This window comes from Mobula birostris, chromosome 7 (assembly GCF_030028105.1).
Source record: "Mobula birostris isolate sMobBir1 chromosome 7, sMobBir1.hap1, whole genome shotgun sequence".
Taxonomy (NCBI): Eukaryota; Metazoa; Chordata; class Chondrichthyes; order Myliobatiformes; family Myliobatidae; genus Mobula; species Mobula birostris.
The window spans coordinates 179,142,307-179,154,601 of NC_092376.1; the positions used below are offsets into that span (position 1 = coordinate 179,142,307).

The 12,295-nt window shown below is 43.5% G+C and overlaps 1 protein-coding gene across 1 annotated transcript; it reads left to right on the plus strand.

The window, feature by feature from the left end:
• The first annotated feature begins 9,257 nt into the window (after positions 1-9,257).
• Positions 9,258-11,651, plus strand: LOC140201007 (protocadherin-10-like). The gene has a single exon (XM_072264645.1). It carries the CDS (start codon positions 9,258-9,260, stop codon positions 11,649-11,651), a length of 2,394 nt encoding a protein of 797 aa, XP_072120746.1.
• Positions 11,652-12,295: the final 644 nt, after the last annotated feature.

Below are 12,295 nucleotides of genomic sequence, written 5' to 3' on the forward strand. Positions count from 1 at the left end.
CTTATATTCCGTCTGGGTAGCCTCCAACCTGATGGCATGAACATCGACTTCTCTAACTTACGCATAATGCCCCACCTCCCCCTCATACCCCGTCCGTTATTTATTTTTATACACACATTCTTTCTCTCACTCTCCTTTTTCTCCTTCTGTCCCTCTGACTATACCCCTTTCCCATCCTCTGGTCCCCCCCCCGTCTTTCTCCCTGGACCTCCTGTCCCATGATCCTCTCATATCCCCTTTGCTAATCATCTGTCCAGCTCTTGGCTCCATCTCTCCCCCTCCTGTCTTCTCCTATCATTTTGGATCTCCCGCTCCCCCTCCCACTTTCAAATCTCTACTAACTCTTCCTTCAGTTAGTCCTGACGAAAGGTCTCGGCCTGAAACGTCGACTGTACCTCTTCCTAGAGATGCTGCCTGGCCTGCTGCGTTCGTCAGCAAGTTTGATATACTACCACTCTCCGGTTTCTCACACTAAGCCAATGTCTAATCCAAATTACTACCTCCTCTTGAATGCTGAGCGACCGAACCTTCTTGACCAAACTTCCATGAGGAACCTTGTTACATGCCTTCCTAAAATAAGTAGACAACATGCACTGCCTTGACTTCCTCAGCTTTCTTGTTTAACTTCTTTGAAAAACTCTATAAAATTAGACACAGACATGACCTACCACGCATGAAGACATTCTGACTATCCATAATCAGCCTGTATGCATCCCAATCTTCATTTATCCTCTCCCTTAGAATGATTTCCAATAGGATTAGGAGGACGATCGCGCCTAACGACGACTACTTTGTTTGCATCTTCGGAAACCGCTCCATTTCTATCCTTAATATCTCTATTTTCCCCTTCAGGGTTCTGTTGAAGACCATCAACTGGAGTTATACGCTGACATCGGTTCTTTGCGGGAATGGGACTTGCTCTCGGGGGGTCTCACTACTGTCTGCAATTCGATATACCAAGGACGCAGCCTAGAAGACTGGGACGCCTTCAGGCTTCCGGGATTTCTTGGCTCTGGAGGCGAGCGTACTCGAGGTCAGTTCCTCCGCAGGAAATCTGTGTGTTGTGGGAGACAGAAGATCGAAAACAGCAAACTGGCTGCTGGTTGTGTGCCCAGAGACCTGAGTTCGGAAAAAGCAACGCAACAGACTTTTAACGTCGTAAATCTGCGTGTTGTTTGCTATGTCGCCCCTCTCGCTGTGAAACGGAGACAACACTTTTTCTCTTATTAGGGAGGGAAGGAACCTGTGGTATGTGGAATTACCGGGTACTGCAAGTTTGTGCCTTTATTGATACTGTGCTGCGCAAATGAGTGTTCGGTGGGGGGGGGGGGCGATGCTATTTTGCTGGTGGGAAAGAGGGTATCGTTGCTTTGCTGCTGCTTATGCGTGGGGGGGACAGTTTGGGGTGGGCTTTGAGGTTCTAACATTTAACTCTCATTCATTCTTTGGGGCACCCCTCTGTTTTCCTGGATGTTTGCGAAGAAAAAGAATATCAGGATATATATTGTATACATTTCTCTAACAGTAAATGTACCTTTGAAATCTTTGAAGGTTCCCTCTCTTGATATCAGGCTCGCTGGGCTGCAAATTCCTGCTTTATTTTAGTGCATTCTTTAAACAGCGGACTATCATTAGCTATCCTCCAATCCTTTGGTACCTCACATGTCGCTAAACACGATTTAAATATCTCTGCTAGGGTCCCAGCTATTTCTACACTTTCCTCCAAGGAAACGGCTTGTCGGACCTTCGGAACTTATCTTTCAATCTTACTGATAGCCTTCCTACAGTTAAATGATCAGAACTGCACACAATACTCCAAATGTGGCCTCACCAACGCCTTATACAACCTCACCATACCATCCCAAGGCTTATACTCAACACTTCGAGTTATGAATGCCAGAATTCCAAAAGCCGTCTTTACAACGCTGTCTACCTCTGATGCCAATTTCAAGGAATTATGTACCTGAGCTCCCAGATCCCTTTGTTCCTCCTCACTCCTCAGTGCCCTACCATTAACTGTGTATGTCCTACCTTGATTTATCCTTCCAAAATGCAACACCTCATACTTGTCTGCATTCAGTTCCATCTCCCATTTTCTGGCCCATTTTTCCAGTTGGTCCAGATCTCTCTGCAAACTTCGAAAGCCGTCCGCGCTGTCCATAACGCCTCCAATCTTAGTGTCATCAGCAAACTTGCTGATCAAATTCACTACATTATCATCTAGATCATTGATATAGACAACAAACAACAATGGTCCCAGCACAGATCCCTGAGGCACACCACTAGTCACAGGCTTCCAGGTTAAGAATCAATCATCCACTACCACTCTCTGTGTTCTCCTACATAGTCAATTTCGAATCCAGTTTACAACCCCTCCATGGATACCTAGTGTCTGAACCTTCTGAATTAACCTCCCATGTGGGACCTTGGGAGGGGAACGTCGACATCGTCCCCTTGTCAAAGGCCTTAGTAAAGTCCATGTAGACAACATCCACAGCCTTTTCTTCATCTACGTTCTTGGTAACCTCCTCGAAAAACACTACAAGATCCGTTAAACGCGATCTACCACGCACAAAGCCATTCTGACTATCCTTAATCAGCCCGTGGCTGTCCAAATACTTGTATATCCGATCTCTCAGAACTCCTTCCAATAATTTACTGATGTCAGGATCACCGGCCTGTAATTACCTGATTTACTTTTGGAGCTTTTTTTAAACAACGAAACAACATGAGCTACCCTCCAATCCTCCGGCACCGCACCCGCGGCTGAGGACATTTTAAACATTTCTGCCAGGGCCCCTGCAATTTCTACACTAGTCTCTCTCAAGGTCCGAGGAAATATCATGTCAGGCCCGGGGGATTTATCTACCTTTATTCGCTGTAAGGCAGAATGCACCTCCTCCTCTTTAATCTTTATATGTCCCATGGCATTACTGCTTGTTTCTCTTCCTTCCATATACGCTATAACGGTTTCCTGAGTAAATACTGATGCAAAGTAAACTGTTTAATATCTCCCCCATCTCGTGAGGCTCCACATATAGACGACCAGTCTGTTCTTCTAGGGGACCAATTTTGTCCCTTACTATCCTTTTACTCTTAATATACTTGTAGAAACCCTTCGGGTTAACCTTCACATTATCTGCCAAAGCAACCTCATGTCTTTTTTTGCCATCCTGATTTCCTTCTTTAGTACTTCCTTACATATTCTATACTCTTCAAGTACCTCATTTGTTCTTTGTTGCCTATATTTGTTCTTTGTTGCCTATACCTGCTATACACCTCTCTCTTTTTTTAACCAGATTGCCAAAATTCCTTGAAAACCATGGTTCCCTATACCTGTTAACTTTGCCTTTAATCCTGGGAGGAACATGCAAAGTCTGCACTCAAAATTTCGCCTTACTGAACACATCCTTGCCAGAAAACAACTTATCCCAATCCACTCTTCCTAGATCATTTCTCATTTCCTCACAATTGGCCCTTCTCCAATTTAGAACTATAACTCGAGGACCAGATCTATCTTTATCCATAATTAACTTGAAACTAATGACATTATGGTCACTGGACACAAAATGTTCGCCTACACATACTTCTGTCACCTGACCTGTCTGGTTCCCTAATAGGAGATCAAGTATTGCCGCCTCTTTCGTAGGTATATCTATATATTGATCCAGAAAACATTCCTGAACGCTTTTGACAAACTCCAAGCCATCTAGCCTTTTTCACAGTGTGGGAGTCCCAGTCAATATGTGGAAAGTTAAAATCTCCTACTATTACAACATTCTGTTTTTTTTAAATCGGTCTGCTATCTCTCTAAAGATTTGCTCCTCCAATTACCTCCGACTATTGGGCGGTCTATAATACAACCCTATAAGTGTGGTCACACCTTTCCCGTTCCTCAGCTCCACCCAAATGGCCTCTGTAAACAAGCCCTCTGGGCTGTCCTGTCTACGCACAGCTGTGATATTTTCCCTGACTAGTAATGCCACTCTCCCCTTTCACCCGTCCCCCTCGATCACGTCTGAAACAACGGAACCCCGGAACATTAAACTGCCAGTCCTGCCCCTCCTGCAACCAAGACTCACTAACAGCAATAATGTCGTAATCCCACGTGCCAATCCACGCCCTTAGTTTATCTCCCTTGCATACAATACTCCTGGTACTGAAATAGACGCACCTGAGAACATTTCTATCCTGTACAAACCTTTGATTTCTGTCTATACATGCAGCCCTCGCATGAGATATATCCTCGTCCACCTCACTATCTGCTCTAACAATCTGGTTCCCTCCTCCTGAAAATGTAGTTTAAACCCCACGGAGCAACTCTAGCAAATCTACCTGCAAATATGTTAGTTCCCCTCTAGTTCAGGTGCAAATCGTCCCGTCGGAACGGGTCCCACCTTCTCAGGAACAGTACCCAATTGTCTAGAAACATGAAACCCTCCGTCCTGCAGCATTTCCTTAGCCACGTATTTAGCTGCATTATCTTCCTATTTCTAGCCTTTTCACTAGCACGTGGCACGGGTAGCAATCCTGAGATTGCAACCCTGGAGGTCCTGCCCTTCAACTTTGCACCTCACTCCGCCTTTGTAGGACCCCCTCCTCCTTCCAAATCACGTCATTGGTCCCTACATGGACCACGACATCTGGCTGCTCACCCTCTGTCCTGGGAACACCGAGAACGCGATCCGAGATATCGCGGATTCTGGCACCAGGGAGGCAACAGACCATCCGGGATTCTCGATCTCTCCCACAGAAACTCTTATCTGTCCCCCTAACTATCTATTCCCCTATCACCAGTGCTCTCCTCTTTTCCCTCCTTCCTTTCTGAGCTGAGGGTCCAGTCACTGTGCCAGAGACGCGACCACTACAACCTTTCCCTGGTAGGTCGTTCCCGCCAACAGTATCCAAAACGGTATACTTATTGCTGATGGGAACGGCCACAGGGGTGCTCTGCTCTTTCTGTCTATTCCCCTTCTCTCTCCTGACAGTCACCCAGCCACCAGATTCCTGACTTATAGGGGTGACTGTCTCACTGAAACTCCTGTCTATTTCTGCGTCTGCCTCACGAATGATCCGAAGTTCATCCAGCTCCAGCTCCAGTTCCCTAACTCGGCTTGTCAGGAGGTGCAGCTGGATGCACGTTTTACAGGTGTAAACATCAGGGGCAATTGTTCTGTCCCTGACTTCCAACATACTACATACGGAGCACTCGTCTGCCCTAACTGCTGCCTCCATTATCTACTGCTAAGTTAATTAAATTAATTAAAAGAACTTACCCGGCCTTACCTCACTGGGAGCAAGCTGGTCCTCAGCCTCCGCTCGCCGAAGCCTCTCGAGCCAAAGCCTCAAAGCTCCACTCCTACCCTGAGCCACTCACACGCTGGCCGCTCCTCTTCAGTTACTCTTGGTCATTAAAATCTGGTTATCTCAGAGCTAGGTAAAATCGATTATCTCAGAGCTGGTTAATCCCATTCCGTACCGGAAGCAGAGATTCAGATCGACGGGTTTACTACATATCGTCAAGATAGATTTATAGAGTCTCTCAAAAGCAGATGTGCAGGAGTATGTTTCAAGATCAACTCTTCGTAGTGCACAAATATAACAGTGCTGTCCTAATTCTGCTCACCAGACCTGAAGTATCTAGCAGTTAAATGCCGTCCTTTGTAGCTATTACGTGAGTTCTCCGGGGTTATTTTGGTTGCAGTATACATTGCACCTCAGGCAAATGTCAATCAGGCTTTAGATGATCTGAGCAATGGGATCAAAATGCACGAAACAGCGTAGCCTAACGCCTTCACCATTGTTTTGGGAGATTTTAACCAGGCCATTCTGAAAAAAAAAAAATCACAAAGCAATTGCCATCAACAGATCACCTGCAATACCAGAGGAAACAACACACTGAACGTTTGGTACATCAGTATTAAGAATGCTTGCCGTGCTATTCGACGCCCACACTTCGGGAAGTCTGATCACCTGGCAGCATTTCTTCTCTCTGAGTATAGGCAGAGCTTGAGGACTGCAACACCAGTAGAGAACACCAAGAAGGCATGGACAAGGGAAGCACAGGAGCGCAAACATCGGTAACTGGGCTGTATTCAGGGATTCATCTTCGATCCTGGATGAGTATGCTGCAGTTGTTACAGACTTCAGTAAAAGCTTTCTGGATGAGTGTGTGCCTACGAAGACTAGCTGCACATTCCCAAACCAGTAGCCGTGGATGAACCAAGAGGTACGTCGTCTGCTGAAGGCTATATCTGTGGCATCCAGATCCAGTCTGGCGATTCAGGATTGTACCAAAAAAAAAAACAGGTATGATTTGCGGAGGCTACTTCAAGGGCGGAGAGAGAATTTCAACCGAGGTTGGATGCGACATCGGATGCACGACTACTCTGGCAGGGCTTGCAAGACATTGTTTCCTACAAAGCGAAACCCAATAGCATGAATATCAGCGATGCTTCTCTATCAGATAACCTCAACGCCTTTTATGCCGGCTTTGAAAAGGAGAATATAACTACAGCTGTGAAGATCCCTGCTACTCCTGATGACCCTGTGATCTCTGTCTCAGCGGCCGATGTTAGGTTGGCTTTAAAGATAGTGAACCCTCGCAAGGCGGAAGGTCCCGATGGAGTACGTGGTAAGGCTCTGAAAACCTGTGCCAACCAATTGGCCGGAGTATTCAAGGACATTCTCAACCTCACACTGCTACAGGCGGAAGTTCCCACTTGTTTCAAAAAGGCAACAATTATACCACTGCCTCGGAAGAATAACTTGAGCTGCCTTAATGACTCTAGCCCGGCAGTACTCACATCTACAGTGATGAAATGCTTTGAAGGGTTGGTCATGACTAGACTGAACTCCTGCCTCAGCAAGGACCTGAAGCCATTGAAATTTCCTATCGCCACAATAGGTCAAAGGCAGATGCAATCTCAAAGGCTGTCCATGCGGCTTCAGACCACCTGGAGAACACAAACACCTATGTCAGGATGCTGTTCATCGACTGTAGCTCAGCATTTAATACCATCATTCGCACAATCCTGATTGAGAAGTTGCGGAGCTTGGACCTCTGTGTCTCTCTCTGCAATTGAATCTTCGACTTCCTAACCGGAAGACCACAATCTCTGCGGATTAGTGACAACATCTCCTCCTCGCTGACGATCAACACTGGTGCACCTCAGGGGTGTGCGCTTATACCACTACTCTACTCTCTCCATACGCATGACTGTGTGGTTTGGCATCACTCAAATACCATCTGCAAATTTGCTGACGATACAACTATCGTTGGTAGAATCTCAGGTGGCGTGGAGAGAGCGTACAAGAGTGAAAAAAGCCGACTAGTGGAGTGGTCCCGCAGCAGCAACCTGGCACTCAATGTCAATAAGAGGAAAGAGCTGATTGTGGACTTCGAGAAGGGTAAGACAAAGGAACTCAAACCGGTCCTCATAAAGGGATCAGCAGTGGAGTTAGTGGGCAGATTCATGTTCCTGGGTGTCAAGAGCTCTGAGGATCTAACCTGGTCCCAACATATTGATGCAGTTATAAAGAAGACAAGACACCGGCTATACGTCATTAGGAGTTTGAAGATATTTGTTATGTCAACAAATTCACTCAGAAACTTCTATAGATGTACCGTGGAGAGTATGCTGACAGGTTGCATCACTGACTAGTGTGGGGGCGGGGAGCTGCTACACAGGACCGAATGAAGCTGCAGAGGGTTGTAAATTCAGTCAGATCCATCTTGAGTATTAGCCTACAAAGTACCCAGGACATCTTCAAGGAACGCTGTCTCACGAAGACAGCGTCCATTATTCAGGACCTCCATCACCCAGGACATGTCCTTTTCTCACTGTTACCATCAGGTAGGAGCTGCAGAAGTCTGAATGCACACACTCAGCGATTCAGGAACAGTTTCTTCCCCGCTGCCGTCCTATTGCTCAATGGATATTGAACCCTTGGATACTACCTCACTTTTTAAAAATATATACGTCTCAATAGAAGTAGAGTGAATAATATTTAGTTTTATTATTATTATTATTATTATTCTATATTATGTATTACATTGAAATGCTGCTTCTAAATTAACAGATTTCTTCTCACATGTCGGTGATGATAAACCTGATTCTCATTCTGATTCTGATTCTTATCTGACATTTTGTTAAACGCACTAGAACCCTTAAAACCATTTTGATTTGTTGAATGCATAAAATACTTACCCTTCACGTGAGATATATTTTATTTTTAACTTTGTGTCAAAGTGGAGAAATTCGGTCATTACTCGTCATTTTTTGGGCAGCGTCCTCACCTGATTACATTGCTTTGCAGTTTGTTTATGCCACATCACTTGTAACTTCCCCCGTCAGAAGTTCAACAACTATACCTTCGGTGGCTTCATCCCAACAATTTACAAAAAATATGAAATTACTGTGCCTCAGCACCATCAGAAGTGGCACAACTCTTCTTGTGTCACCAGTGTCAGAGAAATAGCATATTCCTATTGTAATACCTATCAATTGGGGTTACCAATTAGATTCATAATCCATTCATCATCAGGAAAAAATACACTGTGTTTGTATTCACAATGTGGATTTAACAGCAATGGTTTGGGAAAGAAAGGGCACAATTTACAATTTACAATTGAGTTCCAATATAATTTTAAGATATTCAACATATTATTACAAAATAAATGAATATCAAGCATAAAGGCATATTACAACAATTAAAACATTTAGTTCAGTGTTCGATTGTAAGTTCTTACAAATTTTCTGAAAGGTATTCCTATTTCAATAGGTCATGAAATGCATAGGTACACCTTTCTGAAGAAGATTGGAAAAAAACTTAATAAGATTGCACCGTGGATTCTGCCAAGTACAAATAATTTATCCTCATCAACCACATTCATTAACAAACATAACCTTTGAGTTTGCTTCCATTATGTGTGTTTCTGTAATTTTTATTGCACAATCATAAATGCAAAGTTCGCAACATTGTAAATAATTTGGTAACAGACTCGCTTTAAGGAACCGTGCTGCAGTTATTGGTTGAAACTCTTCGTGTCGCTGTCTACCAATTAGAAGTGGAGAGTCTGTAAGAGATCGACCCTGCTTTGCGTCAGGGAAACGCAGAGATAATTGAAGAAACAGACCCAACCTGTGTTTAGGCTTCACGGACTGGTTCAGCAAATCTTTAAAAATATTTCGATTTCCACGTTTCCAGAAGAAAGTTAGTCTTTGGATAGCGGAATATATTATTGGCAGAAAAAAATGGCGGATGCATTAACGAGCGCAGCATCTTTTGTTGTCCTTTTTTGCGCGTCAGCCATAGTTTCAGGACAGCTTCGCTATTCGATTCCCGAGGAAATGGAGCTCGGGGGCTTCGTGGGGAATATCGCTGAGGATGTAAGACTGAGCGTTTGGGAGCTATCGGCTCGCAATTTCAGACTGATTTCCGATGAAGTGGAACAATATCTGCAGGTAAATGGGGACAATGGCATTCTGTTTGTTAGTAAAAGAATTGACAGAGAACAGCTATGCAGGCAAAGCCTTAGCTGTTCACTTTCGTTTCAAATTGTGGTCTACGATCCTGAAGAGATGCACAGTTTCACGGTTGAAATCCTAGATATAAACGATAATTCTCCCACCTTTCAAAAGAATGAATTCACCTTGCAAATTAATGAGTTAATTGCACCGGGGACGGGCTTCCCTTTCGAGAGCGCGAGTGATCCTGACGTAGGTACGAATGCAATCAATACGTACGAGATCAGTCCGAACGAGCACTTCGGTATTATAGTGCAGACAAGACGGGGAGGAAGCAAGACTGCTAAATTGTTATTACAAAAACCCTTGGACCGCGAGCAGCAGGCAACCATTCAGCTCATACTGACTGCCATTGATGGTGGTAATCCCAGCCGATCTGGAACGGCTCGTATCATCATTACTGTGGAGGATGGGAATGATAACGTTCCGGTATTCGATCATGAAAGCTACAGCGCAACCTTGGCAGAAAACGTTCCCAAAGGAACGGTGGTGACAAAAATCAACGCTGTCGATGCGGATGAAGGTAGCAACGCTGAAATCACTTACAGCTTCACAAATCATGTTACTAAAATGATTCGCGAGTTGTTCAAACTTGATCCACGGACAGGACATCTTAGAGTTGAAGGGACATTAAATTTCGAGAAATTCCCTTTATACGAACTTGATGTACAAGCTACGGATAAGGGTTTGCCTGCCTTGACAGGGCACGCAAAGGTTATCGTAAATTTACTAGACGTTAACGACAATGCTCCCGCAATACATGTGATCTCATCTTCCAGAACAGTTCCAGAAAATGCTCAGCCTGGTACGGCGGTTGCGAGATTCAGCGTGACCGATTTAGATACTGGGGTAAATGGCCAAGTTCATTGCCAAATTTCCAAAGAGATTCCTTTCACACTTCAAAGATCTTCGAGCAATGATTATAACTTGGTTACAAATGACGTTTTGAATCGAGAAGCAACTGCAATATATAACGTCTCTATATTAGCCCGGGATGGTGGTTCTCCTCCACTCTCAACGCAAAAATCGATCTTTATTTCCGTTTCTGATATTAATGACAACAAACCTCAATTCACACAGTCCACATATAACGTGTTTGTGACAGAAAATAACGCACCTGGGTCTTCGATATTTTCTGTTTCCGCATTAGATTCTGATATTGACCAAAATGGTGACGTGACGTATGTTCTTTTGAACAGCATGATCGATCAGATTTCTGTGTCCAAGCGTGTTAGGATTCACTCCAAAAGTGGCAATATATATGCACGGATTTCCTTTGATTATGAGGAACTGAAACATTTCCAATTCCAAATTCAAGCTCAGGATTCTGGAAGTCCCCCAATGAGCAGCACTGCCGCTGTAAATGTTATTATTTTGGACCAAAATGACAATGTTCCCAGCATTGTTTCTCCTTCGATATTGAACGGTACAATATCAGTGGATATTGCGCCTCAGTCAGTATATCCGGGCTACTTGATCACCAAGGTAATCGCGACTGATGCAGATACTGGTCAAAACGCAAGACTTTCCTTCCAGTTATTAGAAAGTACTGATAGCGGTCTGTTCACTGTGGATGTCAACTCTGGGGAAATCAGAGCTACTCGAAGTTTCATGGACCAGGAACTGATTACAAGTAGACTTGTCCTCCTTGTGAAGGACAATGGACAACCTAGCCTCTCCAGTACAGCCACAATAATCTTCTCTATCCTCCCTAACAGTACGGTACCGTCTTCCGAAAGTTCAGCTGGGCTTCGGGAATCGAAGAATATTTTCAATCTCAATTTATACTTGATTATAATTTTTGGATCAACTACCTTCCTATTTCTGGGAATTATAATTTTGCTGGTGGTTGTGAAACTCAAACAAAATGGAAACATTAATGAAGGGTACAGTTCTGGGTTTTGCTGTTTTAATCCTCGAAGTTCTGATAGCACAATTGATCCACGTACTAGTGTAAACAAAGGTTCAAGTTATGTTAGATCTGGTCAGACCGAAGGTTATCGTTATACCGTGTGCTTATCACCAGAATCTTCGAAAACTGATTTTTTATTTCTAAAACCATTTAATTCTACTTTACCCTTTAACGAACTGGGTACCTTAGAGAACAGTGCACGAAAATAATTTAGGTTTACTTTTTAAAATGAAATGGTGGATGATTCACTGTCGTGCTAAAACGACCATCTAGCTAAAGGCTGATCTAATTGGTGAGTTAAATATGTGCGACTATATATCAGGAATTTGTTTGTTATGCTGTGATTTTTTTTTCTGTTACTGCGATCAGCAGAGTCAAGGGCAATTGTTTGTCTTTTCTCTGCCAATCTTTGGTAGTATATCTGATATAATACTGTCATTTTGCTTTTGCTTTGTCTATGTACAGTATAACAGCATATTCATCTGTAATCCATATCTCCTCGGTGATGACTTTAATCTCATATGAACATTCAAGTACTAATGTTTGTATGACTCAATTTCATGCCCTGAACAAACCTGATGCGTAATAAAATTTAGCCTGTTGTTGGAAATAAAGCCTAGCTTGCAAATAATGCAAGAAAGAGTATTTACATGCCCTTTGTTTATGTGTTAAACAGATAAGCAACTATAAAGATTTTGAATAATTATGTACATGATAAATTGCTATACACTTCGCAAACATGCACATGGTAAAATTATTTCCAAACTGTGTTTTATGTTGATATGATATACTAATTCCACTACTAACTGTACATCTCTCCACACTATTTCCACAATCTAGCCACACTTTTCAT

Bases quoted from the DNA above. Each gene is read 5' to 3' on its own strand.
- LOC140201007 (XM_072264645.1), top strand. From the start codon at position 9,258: ATGGCGGATGCATTAACGAGCGCAGCATCTTTTGTTGTCCTTTTTTGC.